We start from the raw sequence: 22,209 nt of genomic DNA on the forward strand, positions 1-22,209 counted from the left end.
ACCAGAGGAGAGAGGGGTGGGGGGGTTGGGTGAGCAAAATTGGTGAAGAGGATTAAGTGGTACAAACTTCCAGTCCTAAAATAAGCAAATCATGGGGATGTAATGTACAGAATAGGGAATATAGTCAATAATATTGTAATAACATTGTATGATGACAGATGGTAACTAGACTTATCGTGGTGATCATTTCACAATGTATCTAAATATTGAGTCACTATTATGTACACCTGAAACTAATAGGATATTATACGTCAATTATATTTCAATTAAAAAAAACTAATCGCTGTAACTGTGGCTGGCGGTAAAGGAAGCATTCTTACATTTGTTTCTGTTATTCCCTCAGTCAGCACTGGATTTTTTTCTTTTCCTTCATCAATCTGGAGTCATCATTTCCCACCAAGACCTGAATGGGAAGCTTATGCACAAAACCCTGTTTACTTAGTCACTCGCCATATATCCATAGTGGTTGAAATTACATCGTACTGTTATTTGTTGTTCTATAATTGTTTTCTGTGTATGTTTATTCACTCTAATAAAATGACACCACCTTGAATTTTACTTGAATTCTACAGCCTACAACTTAGTTCCACCCCCTTCACGTACACATACTGACACGCATATCTTCCAGAACCAAATATAGAAATGAGAAAACAATTACTTGTTCAATAAACACCCACTGGAGAGTCTCAACAACTTATAATTGGAGGACTCAGTTTCTTCCCTTTCTGTAAAATACATTATCTTATTTAATTTACTATTATTATCGTTTTGGCGAATGTGTTGTTCTTTATGAAATACTATTTTGTTAATCATGTTTTATGTGCAGAGGGAGAAAAAAGTCAGTGCCAAAGGAACTAAAATGAAGGACAAATGTATTGTTCTTTGCTGTTCCTCAGGATGGCCCACTGCTGCTGAAGCAACATTTGTAAACAGTTCTAATAACATATGTATGCCAATTTTATCTTAATTTATCAAGTTTAACATGTATTTTAACTCCGCGCCATAAAATATGAAGAATGATTATTCCCTCTGCTTCCTCTTATACATCTTTTTGCAGTGTTTGTGTTTTCTTAAGTTCTTATTTTTTGTTCCTGTAAAGATTGGTTATAATTAGAATTATCAAAAAAATGTTAAATCACTATTTCTATTTCCATTAACTTAGACTCCCTACAATATTGAATAGAAAATTAGTGACCCTAGACTTCCCACTGCCTGTGTTTTTCCTGTTTCTCTCCTTCACTTCTGTCTGCTATGCCATTATTACCTGTACCCTGTCATGAGGGAGCAGAAGTTCCCAGAATAAGAACTGACCTCCCCAGGCCACATGGACTCCAACAACAGAGGTCATGGATCACAAAGCACTCCAACGCCCGCTTTCTCTGATCTTCTTTCCTTCACCAAGAAGTGTCAAGAAAGACGCCTATGCTTAAGAGTAAAATATCAACTATCCCAGGAGGCAATAAGACGACTGGATCCAAACCTATGTCTCTCTGGCCCTGCTACGCTCCATGGAGGGAACTCAAGTGGGTCAGTTCTGCAGAGTGACACTCAGCTTTCTCTGATCATCTTAAATCCATCAACAGAATTCAAGCAGGAACTTCAGGTACTCAAGTAAGATTCTGCTTCTCCGGTTTGCCTCCACGACAAGGGGTCCTGAGGGAGCCCAGTCATGACCCCTCCTATTGTTGACACTCACAGTCTCACCAACACCATCTGCCCTGAAATCCATCAGGGCTAATCTCCTTATGTCGGTCACCTAAAATGCCCTAGAATTTCAAGCTATCTTTCATTCTCCTTTGTCTAATCACCATAAGTCTAATTTCCACATACCTCCTATTATTTACTTTTTCTTTCAGACTCAAATTCCTGAAATCTGCCCACTTTCACTTTGTCCTCTAGAACTCACAGTCCATTATCACCTTTTCCCTCTGTATTCTCAAACGCATAAACGAGTGTTCTCTTCACCGCTGCACTCTACCCAAAATCTGGGTTTCTCCTGAGGAGATGCTTCCCCAAAATCTTCTTATGTGGTAGCTGTTGACTTTTTCTCACAACTGTCTGGATATAGAGTAAGACCTCACTCCTTCTTTTAGCTTTCACACCATTCTCCCTACTTCCTCCTCCTCAAATGAAGCAGCTCCAAATTTCACGTCATCAGACCCTAACACTCAACTGTAGCTCACTACTGCAGTCATAGCTACCCTGAGTTACACTCATCATTTCCAACAATGTTAGCTCCTTTCTTGTGTTTCAACACTAGTCCTGTCTTGAAGCATGGTTATTTTTAGTGTATCCAGAAATGAAGTCTCACAATTCATGAGTCCAAAACTTAATTCTTAATCCTTCTCCTCAAACCTGTTCTACCCAGTCTTCCTCACCTCAGTTGCTTTCTTTTCATATGACCCATCCTATCATCAGGAAATCATGTTTGTCAGCGAAAGATCTGTAGACAGTCCTTCAGGTACCTTGCCTATTTTCATCCAGCCACCAACTTGTAGTCATTGAACTTGCAACTCAGAGACTCCAACCTACATTCCAGACTCCTTCTAGGTGCATTCTCGATTACAGCTTATTCCGCTATGTACTACCCTGTAGACATTCCCATTGCATTTATGTTACATATAAATAACTGTAGTATATTGACACTCACTTCTCCCATCCTCCCTTCTTGCATTGTCCTCATCGTTAGGGATTTATGTAATTTTTTTTAGGTATTGACTGTCATTCCAGTGGAGAGAATAAAGAGAGAGAATAAGGAGTAGATAAACATGGCTGTTCATCCTACTCTCTTAAACCACAAATTCCAGATTATCTGTAAGGCCTCTTGTACCTCTAAAACCCTTTCATTCTTTTATTGCATACATAAGCTACAAAATAACAAATGAGTAGATTTAGTTTTAAATGTGCATCCTGAATTTTATTAACTTCAGTTTCATAATGGAAGCTGCTTTTTAAAAGCTTCACCCTTTGAGATGATTTATGGAAAATTAGTGCTTGTCTTCTAACTTGGGACACCACGGAAGGCATAAATATTAAAAACAGCCTCTAAGGACCAATTTTTTTTAATATTATCCTTTCATCCTTTGACTCAGACACTTGTTTTTACTTATTTATTTATTTATTTATTTTTGGTGAGGATGATTGGCCCTGAGCTAACATTTGTGCCAGTCTTCCTCTATTTTATATGTGGAATGCCATCACAATGTGGCTTGATGAGCAGTGTGTAGGTCCATGCCCAGGAGCCTCGGGCTGCCAAAGTAGAGTGCGCAAACCTAACCACCATGCCACCGGTCCGGACACTTGTTTTTAAGAGAGAGCTTAGTCGCCAGGTTTGAATTGCTGAAAAAAAATTCCAGCGATCTTTTCTACATGATTTTTAATAACCTAATTAAGTTTGTCAGTACTCTGAACAAAATGAGCAAATATATGACATGAGTAATAAAGCAGGGAAAGAACTGAGAGCAAGTGATGGCATATCAATGAGCAATCTATTTTGAAACAGTCATGTCTGGAATGAATAGGAAGAGTTAAATAACAATTCCTAAATAGAATAGAACACGTAGGCTTCTTTCACCTGGAAGTGATAAATTTGAATAAAATACTTAAATGTTCACATAAGCAGGATGAGAATTTTGTCTCTAAATAACCCCAATATCAAAGGAGAAATTCAATGGAATTAAATAGATTTTCATAATAGGAAAGTTTTGGAATCATTTGGAAAAGGAGATGTGGGAAATATACCCTTATTTAGCATGAGTTAAAAGAGAAATGGCTGTTTTCCCATAAAAATAAAGCTGTCTTTAATATCCTGGTTTGAGAGTTGTTATAATGTCCCTCTGAGGCAGATCTCAAGGGACATTGAGATCATTGATGCCTCAGAAATACCATCAGTGAAACTTTTTTTTATCTTGAGTAGAAAAACTGTTTGAGGTTCTTAAAGACAAGAAAAAAGTTACCTGTAGTACCTCTATTGATTTTAAAGACAAGTTGTAGTGTGTTCTCCAACTCTGAGAAGCATGAGAAAATAGAGCCTTACAGTTTAGTTTTCCATTCATCATTATTTGAAACTTTGGAATTTTGGTGCCTATCTTTGCACTCATTTTCCTTCCCCGTAACCTTCGCCTCTACAAGCACAGTTCCTGAAGAGGCTTCTTCCCCAGGTAGGCGACGCTTCCTCAAAATAGCCAAGATCAAAAAGGCTGGAATATAGCTTGAGCCTCTTAGTGCTGCTGGCAATCCAAGGTAAATATACCTAGCAAAAAAAATGTTAAAATATATTAAATCTTACATAGACAGCGTGGTGGGTACAAATTAGTTTTGCATATCTTTAATTATTAATATTTTATTCCCATAAGAACAACAGCTAATTGTTTCACCTGTTGATCTTATATAAGCAACTTTGCTGAACTCACTTATTAATTCTAAAATTCGTTACAATTTTTTTTGGAATTTTTTCATTCAGAAAACCCAAATTTGTTTCCTTCTTTTCTAATCTTTTGTGACTATTTTTATGTTATTTTTACATTGAAGAGAACCTGGAACTTAAGTTTAATGCTGACAGTGATAGCAGTTTTATTCCAGTATTTAATACAAAGGCTTCCAAATAACCATCTTTAACTATGATATTTATTCTTGTGGGTTTTTAGATGACATTAATCAAGTTAAACAAGTCCTCTTCTCTTCTCTTCTGAGTTTGTTCAAAGCTTTAGTTATACCTGCATAAAATATCACCAAATCATTTTCCTGCATATAGTTAGCAAAATATCCAAGATTTTTCCCCCTTTATTGTGTTAACAGGGTGTATTACATTAATAGATTGTTCTGACATTGCACCAAATTTGCATGCCTAAAATAAATCTTAAGTTTTTATACATTATTGAATTCAATTTGTTAATTTTTTATTTAGAATTTTTGCCTGTACATTTATAAGTGAAATCAGCCTATACTTTTTCCCTTGTATTGAACTTGTCTAATGCGAATATCAAGATTGTACTAGCTTTGTAAAATGAATTGGGACATTTTCCCTCTTGTTCCATTTCTTGGAATAATTTGTATAATACAGGAATCGTCAGTTCATTGAAGGTTTGTAAAACTCACTTTAAAATCATCCAGACTTCGTGCCTTTGGAAGATGAGAATTTTTGACTGATACATATTTTTAAATAGTTTAAAAAATTCATGTTTTCTATGTATTAAAATTTGGTAATATATATTTGTCCAGAAAACTGTTTAATGTTTCCAAATTGTTATATCTAGAATCCCTAAGTATCTGTACTGTGTTCCCTTTTTCATTCTTAATAGTGTTTATAAGTGCCTCCTTTCTTGACTGGCTTTTCCAGATTACAGTCATGCATCACTTAACGACGGGGATGCATCCTGAGAACTGCGTCTTTAGGCAATTTCCTTATTGTGCAAACATCACAGAGTGTACTTAAACAAACCTAGATGGTGTGGCCCACTAGACACCCAGGCTTTTTGGTACTAATATTATGGGACCATCATCCTCTAAGTGGTCAATCATTGACTGAAACATTGCTATGAAGTGCTTGACTATATTGTTATTATTATATTTTAATCTTCTCAAAAACACAGCTTTTCATTTTTTTGATTACCTTTATAATTTATAGTGTATTTATTAATTTCTGCTTTTTAGTTTCATCTTCCTACTTCTAAAATTGTCTCTTATCATGAAACATTTCAAGAATACAGGAAAAAAAATTTTAACAAACATGTTTGTACTCCCCATCTAAGTTTTTTAAATGATTAAAATTTGGCATTTTTGTTTCAGACCAATTTAGAAGAAGATACTAATACATCTAAGTCCTATGTGCACCATTATGATCCTATTACCTTCCAACCCATCCCAGATCTAACACTATGTTGAATTTTATGACTTCTATTTGTAGTTTATTTTTGAAATTTTAGAAAGTGTGTATGAATACCTTAACAATATATACAACTATATGTTTTTACATTTTAAATAATTGGTATAATACTATGTTTTATTCTGAAAATTTCTGTATTAGCCCACCATTTTAAGACTGTGTTTATACATGTAGTTCTATTTCACTTATTTTTAAATATTGCACCACATTCCAATGTGTGAACACACCACAACTTACTAATACAGTTTCTTTTTGGACACTTGTGCTGTTCAAATTTTTTCTAATATTAACAATATTGCAACAAACCTCCTTTTACATGTGAGCAAGAGTTCCTCTAAAACATGTCTAAGGGTATTGGAGTATGCAACTTAGCAGATATTGTCCAAAAGTGCTCTTCAATAGTCTTTATTCATTACCAGCAATGAATGAGAGCTCCTCATGCTCCCTATTTGTTTTATATGTAGTCACATTTTCCATTTCTTGCTCTATGGTCTGTGTTTTTGTTTCAACCCAAACCCAAAGCAACAAGGATTATACAGATATTAGGATCCAGTGTTGCCGATGACCTATCTACTATTGACCTAATTGTCATTCCTGGGTAAGCCACCCGTTTATTTCTGTGGGTAACTTGAACGTTTTTTTTCTTTACCTTGAAGGTTTTTCATTTTATTCTGATATATGTATTCATATTTATTCTAGGAGGCATTTGAAGCACACTTTTGATCTGAAAATTCATGTCTGTCTCAAGTTTGAGGAAATTCTGAGGCATTAATTCTTTAATTTATCTCTGCCATTTCCTCCATTTTCTTTTCTAGAAATTTTCTGAGTTATATGTTTTGTTACTTGGTCTTTAGTATTACTTAGGTAGTTCATTTCTTTTCTTTCTTTCTTTCTTTCTTTCTTTTTTTTTTGCTGTGGAAAATTAACCCTGAGCTAACATCCACTGCCTGTCTTCCTCTTTTTGTATGTGAGCCACTGCCACAGCACGGACACTGACAGAAAAGTGGTGTAGGTCTGAAACCAGGCTGCTGAGGCTGAGCATGCAGAACTTAACCACTAGGCCACCAGGGCTGACCCAGTTCATTTCTGTTTAATCAGTTCAGATCATTGATTTACATTCTAGATAAATTGTTCTGTACTCTCTTCCAGTTCACCAACTCTCTTTTGAACTATGTTGACTTGAAATTTATTACATATTTAGGATCCTTTTATTATCTCAATGCTATACATTTAATCTCTAATATTTCCAAGAGTTCTTTTTGATATTCTTATTTCTGAATTTTTTTCATAATTTCTTGTTCATTTTTAATAGATATCATGTCATTCATTTACTATTTTTAATTCTATTGAGCTAATTAAGCATACTTATTGTAAAGTCTTGTTAGACTCTTACATTAAATTAAGTTTAATTTGAAATGAAGTCATAGCTCAATTGGTAATTTATGTGCTTATCTTTTTTTACCATTGGATTTGTTCATGTGCTGTTAAGTTTTAGTTTGCAGAGTGTCTTGTTTTTGTTGTTAGTTGTTTTGGTTTTCTTCTCTTGCTCTGTATATTTGTTCCTCTAAATCTAATAATTTTGCCTCACTTTTCCCTGTTCTCCCAGGCCCTTTGGCCAGATCTAGTTCTTATCTTATAAGGGTGATTTTTCATAGTGACACTGGGAATAGTCACAGAGGGGGCAGATCACTTGGTCTAGTTCTTGGATATGTCTGTGTCTTATTCCCTCCTTACTAACACAGCAATGATGTGCAAAACATTTTTTAAATCTCTTTTACAATGAGATTTGTATTAGTTTCCTACAATCCACCACAAATTTGAAGGCTTAACACAAAAGAAATACATTCTCTCACAGTCCTGGAGCCTAGAAATCTGACATCAAGGTGTTGGCAGGGCCACTCTTCCTCTGAAGGCTCCAGGAAAGAATCCCTCCTCAATTCTTCCTAGCTGCTGGTAATTTTCAGCAATCCTTAGCATTCCTTGGTTTGCAGATGCGTCACTGCGATCTCTCTTTCTATCACCACGTGGCTTTCTCCCTGCATGTCTGTGTCTTCTAGGTCTCCTTGCCTCTTCTTATAAGGACACCAATGATTGGATTTGGGGCCCATTCTAATCCAGTATGACCTCATTTTAGCTTAATTTAACTAATTCCATTTGCAAAGATCCTACTCCAAAATAAAGAACTATTCTGAGGTTATAGGTGGACATGAAATTTTGAGAGACACTACTCAACCCAGTCTAAGGGTGTTCTACTCCACATTAAGACTAAAGCATTGAATCTGAACCTATGAGTACTGTATTTTCCCTTTGGAAGCTGATATCCCAGAAACCACTGCCCGTTTCTAGGCTTAAAGCCTTTGCATTCAGCCTTTGAATTCAGCTTTGTTTCTCCATTGGTTTTGTTCAATTCCTAGTTCAGGAAAACTGGATGTCCAGGATGATGTTCATATTGTCTTTGAAACTAGAAATGGCCCTTTGGAATTTTAAAAATGGATCATATCTATTGTTCTTGTTTGAGATAGAAAATAAATCAATATGTAACTTATTGAATCATTCATCAGATTGTTCTACTTTATTTGAAGTCACTATGTTGTTCTTTTTCTAAATTCTCAGTTTGTAAATTTTCAGTCTTTTAAAAAAACATGTGTACATTTAAAGTTCTAAATATTCCTTTGAGTACTGGTTTGGCTTCGTCTCATAAGTTTTCCTACTCAGTGCTTTCATTAACACCAGGTTCTAGTTACTTAATTATTTTTACTATAATTTATTCTTTGATCCATGGGTAATTCCAAACATGTGTGGCTGGGGCAATATTTTATCATAGATTCCTAATTCCATTGCATTGTGGACATGAAATAGGTTATATGGTATTAACACTTTGCATTTTTTAAAGCTTTCTTTGTGGCATACGGCCTGGCCAATTGTTATAAATGTTTATTATAGGCTGGAGAAGAATATATATTCTGTTGGTTGTGTTAAAAAAAAATTGCTATACATCTATTAGATAACTCTTTTACAATTTGGTGGTTCAAATTTTCTGTATCCTCACTAATTCTTTTGTCTGTATTTTATATTTGTTAGGGAAGTGTGCTGAAATTTTCCACTCTGTAGACTTCTCATAATTTTGTGAATTTTTGTTATATATATTTTAGGTTATGTTGATAAATTTATATGGGTTCATGATTGTTATATATTCTTGGTAAAGTGTTTCTTTTATTAATAAGTAATATCCTTCTTTAACTCTTAATCCTTTTCTCTTTAAATTCTAGCTTGTCTTACAATCATTAATATAACCACAGAAGCTTGATTTAATACCTGCCCGGTATATCTTTTCTGACCTTTATCTTCGACCTTTCTTTGCATTATATTTTTTAGTCTGTCTCTTGTAAACAACACATAGCTGAAATTTTGAAAGCTCCAATATGAAAGTCACTGTCTTTTAAGAGGTAAGTTTAATTGGTTTACATTTATTGTGAAACTTGATATATTTAGGCTTATTTTTTCAACTTATTTTGTGTGCTGTTATTTTCCTATTTCTTACTTCCACTGAATTTTCCATAATTCTTTTCTCCCTTTCTATTAGATTGGAATAAATGTAAGTAACCATCCTTACATTTTTGGCAAAATTTAAAGTTAATCAGTATTTTCATTCTCAAGAATGGTAAAAGGGTCCTAGATTTTACCTGGATTTTAAGCTAACAGGTTAGTCTGTCATAGTTGAATGGATGCTGATAGAAGATACAAGACTCCTGGGTCAGAGATAAATGAGTTTTTTTACTCACAGTACAGCAATCAGCACAAGCTTCATGTTCAGGTTGGTTTTCCTTAACCCTCAAGTCCCAAAGGGGTGACACAGAGGAAGACCCAGGTAGCTGTTGTGCACACAGTGTGTTTAGGTCACAGCTAAGAAATCTTGAGTTTAGAAAATCTCAGTCTTTTAAATGGATTGCAAGCAAGTTTGCCAACCTTTACCCCAGAGGGATATCATCCTGGACAGCAAACTCTGCACCAGAGGGAAACATCATCTAGATCTTCCAAGGTCATTTACTATTCAAACAGTCCTTTGAAAAGATAGTCCAGAAAAGAAGGTTCTGCTAACAAGATATGTAGAAGTTCAAGGAACCCATGGAGAATTGTCTACCAACAATATCAACCTCTTGTTTCTACGCTATATTAGCTTCCAGTGAATTTTCTCATGAGTACACTTCATCAACCACTCTAATTAATCTTACTGACAGAGGATGGTACCAAATATAATTATTTTGCCTGGACTAGTATTTAATTAAGGCTATTATCAGCAGGAATTCAAGCAGCAGGATGAGGCCAACCTACACTAGTGGTCCTCAGGATTGTTCTACTGTGATGCAAATCCACTGCACATACATATGTTCCTGGTCCTACCTTCACATTGCCCCTGTGAAACTTTAGGGGAAAGAGGAGCTGATGAAAACATGACTCTTATGTTGTCTGCTCTCTTCAAAGTTCTGGATATATATCTTTTTAATAATCAAGATAAGACTTTAGAATGTTTTAAACAATGCTAAATTGGGTTTGTTTTTGTTTTTGTTTTTTTGGTGAAGAAGATTGGCCCAAGCTAACATCCATTGCCGATCCGTTTTTGCTTGAGGGAGATTGTCCTTGAGCTAACATCTGTGCCAATCTTCCTCTAGTTTTTATGAAGGACACCACAACAGCATGGCTTGATGAGTGGTGTGTAGGTCCACGCCCTGGATCCAAACCCATGAACCCTAGGCCAACAAAGTGGAGCATGCAAACATAACCGCTATGCCACCGGGCCAGCCCCTGCAATATTAAATTGTTCTTTAGTAAATGAAAGAGTTTTTTCTTATTGCCCCATGACAAGTTAATACAAATTTAAACAAAATTCAGGTCTCCTAATGAAAAAGAACATGAAGATAGAAAGAGAAAAATGGACAAGTTTTGTTCAAAAACAGGTTATGATTACCAAATGAGTTTTGTTCAAAGTCAGATCTATATTAAGAAAAAGTAAGCCTTTAAGAGACATGAAGAATATTGTGTCAGTGACATTTAATGTGGGAGAACAAATATAATTTTGAAGATCGGAGGTGGATGGTGAAAGGAAGTAAGAATTCAGTCTAGTAAGATGCTGAGATGATGCAGGAAAAAAGGGAGATACTTTAGAGAGTAATGCAATTTAGATAGGTAGCTTATGTATAGCTATTACTTTCAATGTACTGATGGCAATCAATTTAACAACATTTTGCAAAGCTAGGTTAAGGAAGTCTTCATGCTTATATTTATTAAGTAGTTTGAAAATATTGAGGAAATAAAATTCTAGTATATAAATAGTGAATGGAGATACAGTATTAGTATCTCTTTTGGAAACAAAGCCAAAAGTAATCTAGTCACTTGATAAAGAAATTGTTAGACAGAAATGGTGCCATTTTTTTGCACAGACTACGCTTAGAAAGCAATTTTTTAAAACATTATTATCTTTACCTGAAGTTGGTGGAATCATATATCCTGCATGCCCCTGACTCACCACATTTCAAAGTTCCCCAATGTAAACATGTGGAGTCCACTAAAGCTCCAAAATATATAGGTGCAGGAATCCCAGCTACAACGAAAAGGAAAGGAAAAAATCCATCAACAAGGTAAGAATTAAGAACATGGTTTTGTTTGGAAACATTTCAATTTTCTCTGTTAGTAGAATGAATAAAGTTTCACAAAATATAAATCTAATGCTTTAAATTTTATTTTTAGAAACCAGAAGTTAGTTTTACTGTAAAGTTTCTAGATTATAGAGGATAACTAATCTGATGGATAAATGCAACCCAAAAATTATTGCTAGGAAAAAACATTGAACTAATGATTATATTTTTTTGGCAATGTTTTGGGCCAATCACATGTACATTTTATTTTAACAAAGCATTTCCCGTTCATTTCCTTTTCAAATCTTATAATAGACGAAAAGTGGAATTAAGGTGAGATGGGTCTTTTTCAAGTAAAAGAGGGAAGTTCTCCATCTCTTCTTGTACTTCATTCTCAAACTAATTACAAAGTGCCGTTTACAAGCAGAAGGAATATTTGCTAGACTGTCACTCTGAAAGAGTGGTTTCATTTACTTAGAATTTGATAATAGTCTGATACGATGTTGGGAAAAATAACTTTTTACCAAATACTCTTGTGCAAAATGTATGTAATCCTACACCAAGAGACTTCTCTTCAGGCTTGATACACCTAAAAAACAAATTCATAAATAAAGTAAAAATACAGATTTTGAAAATACCATAGTTTCTTAAAAGGACTGTTTATGTGCTAGTAACACACTGAGCATTAGAAAATTTTCTTGCATCCTCAAGTCTTGGTTATTCACAGCCTAATTATCCCATTTGTAGCCTTCATAGGAGCCCTACTTCTGGTCGTTGGTATTTTATACATCACTTTTTTCTCATTCATTTCTATCGGAAAGTTATCAAAGGAGAAAATACTTCACATCAATAAACTTCTACCCTAGTATCCCCTTATTGAAATAGTAATTCTTGGTTATAATAGTCAAACATTTAGCTTAAAACTAGAACAATGAAACTCTAGCTGTATTTAAATTATTTATATTAACAAAATACAGAAAAGCTAAGAATTTACTAAGAAAATGTAAGGAGGAAAGAGACCAAAGATAAAATTTTTCAAAGGAAAGTGACAAAAATACCTCAAAGTAAACATATTTTAAGTGACTTGGTATTATTTCAAGAGTCAGACAGATTCCTCCATCCTCTGCAAAAATTCCCCCACTTTTTCACTGTTGTCCAACATTCCTATAAGTATAAATGAAGACCACACTTCCCCAATGGCCCTTTTTGTGTCTCAGTCACTTCAGTATCAGCATGGCTACCTCCTCAAAGAATTCACTTTGAGAGTTCCTCTGTATTCCCCCTCCTTCCCCGATTAACTCAAAGCTGAGAAAACAAAAGCAGCTTACTTCACAAAAGGATACAATACATTTTTAGCAAAAATATCACCTTCTTGGCACAAGTATTTAGTGGATTCAAATACCTCTACAACTTCATAGACTGAGACACAGTCGATCTGGACCTTATCTATCTGGCACATAGACAGCGTTAACGATTTTACTCAGAAGGAAGTAAGCAAAGCCAGGAGACCTAGCATAACTCTCTTGGTCCCCTAGTTTCCATTTAATACAGAAAATAGAGCATTGAAATTTTACTGAGGAATTTTTCTTTCTTTTCTATCTCTAATATGTCACTTTATGATCTCACAGAGGCATGAAATCCTAATAGCTAAGAAATTGTAAACAGTTTAAACTGTTACCCAAACTCAATCACTAATTGGCATTGATAATAACATCAATTTCTAGAATCCAGGAATTGGAAAGAAAAATTAGAATGCAAATTATGGGAAAATTCATATAATTCTTTAAAATTCAAATAGTTCAAATAGAGGGAAATTCAAATAGTTCTTTAAAAGTAGCAAAGTAACAGAGATGTTGTGTCCCTCTACCATCATGGTAGGAGATCCATGGAGATTTCACAAAAATAGAGAAAAGCATAAGAATATCCATAAAAACCTGGTCTTAAACTCTACAATATGATCTTGGCAAGAGATGGAGGAAGAGAGTAAAGACGTGCAGAGAGCTGAGAGCATAATTAATACTTGTCTTATTAGGGAATGGATATTATTACTGGAAAGTTTTGAAATTGGTTAGCAAAACATAAATGTACATAAGAATTTCAATAATCAGGTTAACCACTTGAAAAAGAAAATTTTCAAAATAGCATAAGAAAATCCAATATATACAATGAAAAATAAAAATATAAAAAGGAAGCAAAAATAAAGTTAAATAAATAAAACATATGAAATTAAATGGCAAAAAGAGGCTTGTCATGATAATTACAATAAATATAAATGGGTTAAATGCATCAATCTCAGATTATAAAATCAGACCTACCAAATTACCTATGAAGTGAAATGAAAGACTGAAGATTGAAAATAAAGGGAAGGAAAAAGATATAACAATGAATGAAAAGAAAGCTAGAATTACAATTGTAGTGAGAAAGAAAATAGAATTCTCTGAAAGAAATGACTAAGAGATAAAGAAGAAAACTAAGTGCAGCTAAAAATAGAAGTATAATGATCCAAGGCACATTTTCATTCTACAATATAGCCTCCAAATACATAAATTAAAAAACTGACAACATTACATGGAGCAATACATCAGTAATTTCTAGAGATTTTAACACCCATCTCTGAAAAACTGAAGGATTTAGCAGACAAAAAGATCAGTATAAATTTATATAAAATTTAGATACTGATTTACTTCAGTCCAAGAGATATGGGAACTACATATCCAAAACGCAGAAGTTAAACATTCTTTTCAGAAACACACAGAACACTCAAAAATTGACCATGCACTAGGCCCATAAGAAAGCCTCTATATTTCTCCCAAAACCCCATATCTTTTAGATTATGTTCTCTGAACATAAAAATGAAATAACAATAGGGACCATCCTGATGGCACAGTGGTTAAGTTCACGCGCTCTGCTTTGGTGGCCTGGGGTTCACCAGTTCGAGTCCCGGGTGTGGACCTGTGTGCCACTTGTTGAGCCATGCTGTGGTGGGCGTCCCACATTAAATAGAAGATTGGCACAGATGTTGGCTCAAGGCCAGTCTTCCTCAGCAGAAAGAGGAGGATTGCTGGCAGATGTTAGCTCAGGGCTAAACTTCCTCAAAAAAAATGAAATAATAATAATAAAAGGATATTTATAGAAAGATCTCATAGATATGAAAATTATATAACACACTACTAAATAAATTTTGCTTTGGTAGGCAAATGTTAAAAGAAATTGCATAATAGTTAGAAATAAACTTCACAGAAAATACTAGTTGAGGGATAGCTAAAGCAATACTTGGAAGTAAATGTATGGTTTGATATACATTAATCAAAATGAACAAATGATCTAAGTTTTAAGCTCAAATAGTTGGATAAAGAACAACAGAGCAAGTCCAAAAGCAAAAAAATTTTTAAAAAGAGCAGAAATACATTAAATAAAGACAAATGAAACCAAAAACTGAGTTTTTGAAAAAGAAAAAGAAAGCAGACAAGCCTTTGGCAACAATGATCAAGAAAAAATAAAGAAGGTGTAAATAAACAAAACACAGAAAAAAATGGAAAATCTTTCAGATACATCAAAGAATATCAGAATGACAAAGGAATATTATAAATACTTGTAAACCAGCAAGCAAAAAACAGGTGAAGACAGAAATAGAAAATGTGCATAGACACTAATACTAAATAAGTGGAAATAAAATATCACTGTCCAAATGAGTACAAAGTACGAAGAGTTTTACAGGTGAATTTATAAAAGTTTCAACAGATATTTAATGCAAGTAATTCTAGAAATTAAAAAATAGAAAATTTACCAATTCATTTTGTGGTCCTAGAATGATTCCAAAACAGAAAAGAATAGAAAATAATAGGTCTATTTTACATATCAATATAGAAATAACAATTTTCAATAAAGTATTATTTAAACAAATCAAATCATATCCAAAAATGTATTGTGATTAAGTAAGGTTTTTCTCAGATATGCAAACGGTTCAACATAAAAAATCTATCACTTTATTTCACTACACTAAAGTACTGAGTAGAAAAATTATGTATTTATGTTTTCATAGATGCATAAAAATATATTTAATAATGTTTAATATCTATTTTATTATTAAAAACTCAGAAACTAGATGAAAACTATATATTAAACAACTACAGCAAGCATCATACTTAATGAAAAAATGTTACATGGTTTCCACTAAGATTAAAAAAGAAAAAAAACTCACTATGACCGCTCCAGTTTAATACAGTTTTGGAGGTCCAAGTTGGTGTTATAAAAAATTTTAAAAGCCTAAGATTTGGAAGTGAAGAGATAAAACTCTCCATATTTGCATGTATTTCTACAGAGAAAACCTAATAAAATCAGCAAATTGTTAAAACAAATAAGAAAAGTTGCTGGATTAAAAAGTAAACTTTAAAAAGATAACAGCATTCCTCTAACCAACAATAACCAACTAGAAAATACAAGAGAGAATAGTACCACTTACAATCATAAATATACATATCTATGGATGGATGGATGTATCTGGATACTTATATATTTGTAATTGTAAATGGTGCCACTTTGTATGTATGCATATATGTGTGTGTGTGTGTATAGTATTTATAAAAGATTTAAATAAATGGAAAGATATCTAATGTTTACAAATATTTGATGTCAGATTTTCTCCAATTAATCTATAGAATCTACATAAACTCAACCAAAATTCATATGTGAGTGTAAAGATTCACGCATCAAGAGCTAAATCAATTTTGGAAGAAAAGAATAAAGGAGGAGTAGAGGTGACAGTGCTGGGTGGGTGAGGAAGAGTTACCATGTGACATATTAACACATGCAATGTCAAGTAATAAAATCATTATGGCACCGGTATAAGAACAGACAAATAAAACTGTGGAACAGAATAAGATTGAAAATATTATATTTCAACATAATTAAATGCATGTTATATTAAAAGCCTGAGATGTGATAAAGGTGGCAGCACAAATCAAAGAAAGGACCTCTTATTTATGCTACGATGTTGGGAAAACTATTATATGAAGAAAAATAACACTGAACGTCCATCTCTCTTGCACCACATGTAAAGATAGACTTGCAATGGTTTAAAGACCTATATGTAAAAGGTAAAGCTGTGAAGCTAGTAGGATAAAATTTAGGGGAATAATTTTATAAGTCAGAAATGCGGAAACACTTTTTAAATGTCACCCCTCAAGACATGAACCCTAAGGCGAGAACATTATGTTTCAGTGCAACAAAATTTAGGATTTAATTTCATACAAGATACTGTGGAAAAATTAAAAGAAAACTGAGAGCCTGGGAGAAGATAATTGCATCATGTTAACAATATTACATTAATGTCTATAATTTAGACAGTAGTTATCAAAGTCACCAAGAAAAACATAGGAAATATAATGGAAAATGGGCAAAGAAAATGAATAACCATTGTGAAGCAGAAGCCCAGAGAGCTAGAAAAAATGTTTTCAGAGATGCTTAGACTCACTGAACCAGGAAATCACATATGACAACATCATTGAGGGGCCGGCCCTGTGGCGTAGTGGTTAAGTTTGGCATGCTCCACTTCAGTGGCCCAGGTTCACAGGTTTGGATCCCAGGCATGGACCTACACCTCTCATCAGCCATTCTGTGGTGGCAACCCATGTATAAATAAAATGGAGGAAGATTGGCACAGATGTTAGCTCAGGGCTAATCTTCCTCAGGGAAAAAAAATAATTGAGCTAACATTTTACACCCATTGGAATAGTCAAAGTCAGAAAGTTAGATAATTCCAAGTGTTAGTGAGACTATAAGGAGGTAGGAATTCCCATGCAGTGATGTATAACTCAAAAATACTAGCAGTACTTGGTGGATTTATGTATGCATGTGCCTCATGAACCAAAACAAGACTTATAGCAGAACATCATCTGTGTGAATATAAAAACACATACACAGAAAACTCTTAATATTTTACAAAGGAAAACACATGTATGAGAACATATATATATCACATTAATGTGAGTGCCTATGGTGATAGGAAGGGGGAAATGGAATGAAAAAAAGTAAAAATGAAGTAAAACAAGAGAGAAACCTTACCCCAACATATGATGGTATTGTACCATGAACCAAGAATTATGATTAACTTAACTCTGCTTCTGAGTTCCAATAAAAGTCAAAGAAAAGAAAAAAAATGCAAACTGTGTTTATTAGACATATAAGATTGTTTACCGGGCATGAAGAATGCTGTAATTGAAAGACACATGTGTGATATACCTAACTTTGAATTCTAGTTCTGAAGTTTCCTAGCTTTAGAAAGCCCTTCGTCATTTATGTCTCACAAATTTGTGTAAGAGAGTCGAGCCTTTATTCTTATGCCCATTTTTTAAATGTATTTCATAATTTCCACATTTTGTGTGTGTGTGTGTGTGTGTGAGGAATACTGGCCCTGAGCTAACATCTGTGCCAATCTTCTCTCTTTTATGTGAGATGCCTCCAGAGCACGGTTTTTTGAGCAGTGTTGGGTCCGTGCCCGGCATCTGAAACTGGGAACCCCGGGCTGCCGAAGCAGAGCATGCAAACTTATCCACTAAGCCACCCAGCCGGCCCCATATTATGGCCATGTGTTATTAAAGAAAAACGGAACTCAGAAAGACCAAATGACCTGCCTGATGCCCTGTAGAGAATAATTGGTGCAACTGGGGCTTCTGACAGGTTTACACTCTGCTGTTGGCTAGGTCGGACCATAGGAAATGACTGCTGGGCAGTCACTCTACCTATCAGAATGACTATTTCATATGGTTTACCCCAAAATATAAACGTGTCTCTTCTTGTGTTAAACAATGAATGGTTCACTAATTTAACTCTAAGAAATAAGGAAGGACAGATACAGAGGGAAATGCCAACAGATGAACATTGATATTGCTAACTTTAAAATTTTGTAAAACTCAACAATGCCTAAAGTGAAACTCTTAAATAATATATTAGAGCATGAATTCTTAGATACTATGGACTCCAAGTGGCTTTCTTAGGAAAAGCTCCCTTAATAAATGACCAGAAAAGAATCTAATAGAGAATCTAACAGACAAATCTACAGAAAATAATTCTCATACCTCAGGAGAACCATATATCCAGGTATGGCGGATAAAGAATAAATGAAACTACTGGTCATGGATAGGATTAAAAAGTATTGGAGCATCAGGGAACAGTCATGTCCTTTGTCACACAGCCCAAGAACTGCAGATGAATTTCCTGATGTCCCAATGCAGCTACAATTTTGGAACACCTGTCAAAAAATATATATATTACCCTATTTAAGAAAGGCAAATTTTAACACAGATCTCAAATATTTTCTACATAGCCAATTAGATTAAGATGGAGACTGTTTATTCACTTTGTTCTCACCTCCTTTAGGCTGTCTCCCAGGATTATAGCACAAAATAAAACACAGAAGAGTGGCTTCAGAAAAATGGCATTTCTTTTTAACTGTATGGCATAAATTTGCAATAGCTCAGCCAGCCTACAGTTATGCTTTCTTAAAACATACGCTGATTTGCCACAACACTAAGTATGACAAACAAAATTTGTTTCAGAATGCTCAGTTGAAATATTTAGATATTTACAAATAAAGCTTTGTTTAAAAAAATATAGTTTATTTCAAAAATAGAGCAAAGCTAACCCTTTTTGAATTCTTATTTGTTCCAGGTTTTAAGAAGAATCAAAATTTATATTTTATTTTGATCACCAATCGACGTTATGTGTTGTGACTTTTTTAGGCAAGAAAACATGCATAATTCCATCTTCTTAAAAAGTTGTCAGAAAGTGAAAAGCACGAAAGCATGTACATACCAATACACAGGAAAAAAAGGAAACAAACCCCAGCAATGCAATTAGCTGAATAATTGAGACCCAAACTGCGAACTCTATCTCAGTGATAAAAATATTTCAGTCCAGAGTATTTGTAAAACAAATTATCAAAGTAATAATGTCAACTGTTATGAAATTAAAGATCAGTGCTCAGACACTGTGAAGGTTTAAGAAATAAGATCTAGGAAATAAAAGGTAAATCAAGTGAGCATATAGAAAGTAACTTATTTTTTCCACAAAAAAGATAATTTGATTTTGAGGAAAATCTTTAATTTTACTTTTATCAAATGTAGGCCCAGTTCATAGTTAGAAAGTGCCAATAAGGTGCATAACACATAATTTCCGTAAAAAAGAAGAGGATGTGTTACCATGTCTATTCCTGTTCCGACAGATGTCTCACAGCCAGCAAGACAAGCCGACATATACGACAAACCATTTTCTCCACACACAGGGTCCCATATTTTAGTTGGACAGTTGCAATTCATGTTGCAGCCAGTAAGGATATTTTCCACGTATAAATCTTGATGCGTTCTGAAATGGTTTAAAATAATGCCATGGACAATGAAAGACTAATAGAGCATTTTCTTTTTCTTCTTTTCACCTCAACTTGCAACTATAGTTCCTCTGCTCCCCAAAATAAAAACAGAAATCTTCCAACCATCCATGTGTGGCCTGGGTACTATAGCTTGGCATAAAAGATACCTGCTTTGGTGGTCACATAACCACTTTTTCAATGATTTATTTCAGATAAACAAATAGCCAATAAACAAACATTAATCAAGGGCCTGCCACATGGGAGGCATTTTTCCAGGTATTATTAGAACTCAAAAATAAAGATGACCTAATCCCTGTGGTTGATCCATATGGTGGAAAGTAACAAGAGAGATCATATTTTATAAAAACAATCTCAAAGGTTCACTTGGAGATCAAAATCTGTAAGCTCAATTTATATCGTAGACAATACATTTAGCTCCAGAAACATAACTAACTGAGTAAACAAATACATTCTTCTAGTATAAAAAGTGTCCAGTGGTGATCAAAATGGTGACATACGTTGTTTCTGACTTCAGTCCCCTCACAAGAAGACCAATTACCAGCTATCCATAGACAAGTCACCACTGTAAGAATCCTGGAACCTAGGGGTGAGGCTGAAGCACTCCCCTGGACCGTGGAGTTCAAGAAGGACCACATTAGAAGTGTAAGAGGAGCAGTTACACTCTGACCAAATTACCCCTCTCCCAGGTCAGCATAGCACCCACCAAGAGGCACCCCCTGGGCCTATGATTTCTCCAGTGGAAAAAGAAAGCCCAAGGTGGGCATCCAGCTCCCCCAGCATTGTGGGATGCTTTCCAGGAGGCCCATTAGATCTAGCCACATGGTGATCACAGGGAGAATCTGCAGGGCTCCTCCACTGGGTATCAGATAGAGAAGGAGAAGGGAGGTGGGGCTAGAGAAACTAGCACTCGGATCTTGGCAGACTGCATTCTTGCAGCAGGGCCCAAGTAGAGATCCAGCTAGTGGCTCTGACGCTCTACAGAGCCAAGTGGTCAAGTGGCCTTGTCTGGTCAAGTAGCTGGGTTGGCAATTCTGCCAGATTTGGGTCCCCAATCAACACATACTGGCCGTGGAGCCTGTTCTACTGCCTCAGCAGAGCAGAGAAGTAAATTTGCAGCCCTGCCCAACTGAGGAGCTTAGCCTCCAGTCCCGTCCATCCAGGAGGCCTGGCCAGAGAATCTGGGCAGCCATAGAGCCCATCTTGCAGCCACAAAAGATCCTGAATAGTCAGGTAGTCAAAGCAACCTTGAGAAAGAAGAATAAAGCTGTAGACATCACACTTCCTGATTTCAAACTGTATTACAAGCTATTGTAATCAAAACAGCATGGTATTGGCACAGAAACGGTCACATAGATCGACAGAACAAAATAGAGAGCCCAGAAATAAACCCATGCATATATGGTCCATTAATTTACAACAAAAAAGCCAAGAATATGCAGTGGGGTTAGGATAGTCTCTTCATAAATAATGATGGGAAAACTGGACAGTCACATGCAAAGAACAAAATTGGATCCCTATCTTACACCATACACAAAAATCAACTCAAATGGATTAAGATTTAGATTTAAGACCTGAAACCGTAAAACTCCTAGAAGAAAACATAGCAAGTGAGATCCATGATGTTGGTGTTGGTGATGATTTTTAGGATTTGACAATAAAAGTACAAGTAACCAAAACAAAGACAAACAAGTGGGACTATATCAAACTTAAAAGTTTCTCTACAGCCAGGGAAACAGTCAACACAATGAAAAGGCAACCTACTGAATGGGAGAAGATATTTCTAAACTATATATCTGATAAGGGGTTGGTTAATATATAAAATATATAAAGAACTCATACAACTCAAGAGCAAAAACAACAAATAATCTGATTTAAAAATGGGCTGAGGAACTGAATAAACATTTTTCCAAGGAAGACATACAAATGGCCAACAGGTAAATGAAAAGACGTTCAACATCACTAATCATCAGGGAAATGTAAATCAAAACCACAATGAGATCTCATCTTACACCTGTTAGGATGTCTATTATCAAAAAGCAAGAGATAAATGCTGGCGAGAATGAGGAGAAAAGGTCACCCTTGTGCACTGTGGAGGGGAATGTGAATTGGTGCAGCCACTAAGGAAAACAGTATGGAGGCTCCTCAAGAAATTGAACATAGAACTATCACATGATCCAGCAATCCCACTTCTGAGTATATATCCAAAGTAAATGAAAACAAGCTATCGAAGAGCTATCTGCACCCCCATCTTCATTGCAGCATTGTTCACAATAGCCAAGACATAGAAACAACATAAGTGTCCATGA

General features: G+C 34.9%; 1 protein-coding gene across 50 annotated transcripts in view; it reads right to left on the reverse strand.

The window, feature by feature from the left end:
* Window positions 1-3,359: 3,359 nt before the first annotated feature.
* SLCO1A2 (solute carrier organic anion transporter family member 1A2) overlaps window positions 3,360-22,209 on the reverse strand; it is a 118,272-nt gene continuing 99,422 nt past the window's right edge. For all 50 annotated transcript variants that reach the window (XM_070620764.1, XM_070620786.1, XM_070620778.1 and 47 more), the window contains 5 exons: window positions 19,716-19,878; window positions 18,594-18,766; window positions 12,042-12,106; window positions 11,366-11,483; window positions 3,360-4,252 (listed from right to left, as the gene is read on the reverse strand). In XM_070620764.1, the coding sequence (XP_070476865.1) occupies window positions 4,033-4,252; window positions 11,366-11,483; window positions 12,042-12,106; window positions 18,594-18,766; window positions 19,716-19,878 (739 nt within the window). In that variant the 3' untranslated portion in view covers window positions 3,360-4,032. The remainder of the gene's footprint in view (window positions 4,253-11,365; window positions 11,484-12,041; window positions 12,107-18,593; window positions 18,767-19,715; window positions 19,879-22,209) is intronic.

This window comes from Equus przewalskii, chromosome 5 (genome assembly GCF_037783145.1).
Source record: "Equus przewalskii isolate Varuska chromosome 5, EquPr2, whole genome shotgun sequence".
Taxonomy (NCBI): domain Eukaryota; kingdom Metazoa; phylum Chordata; class Mammalia; order Perissodactyla; family Equidae; genus Equus; species Equus przewalskii.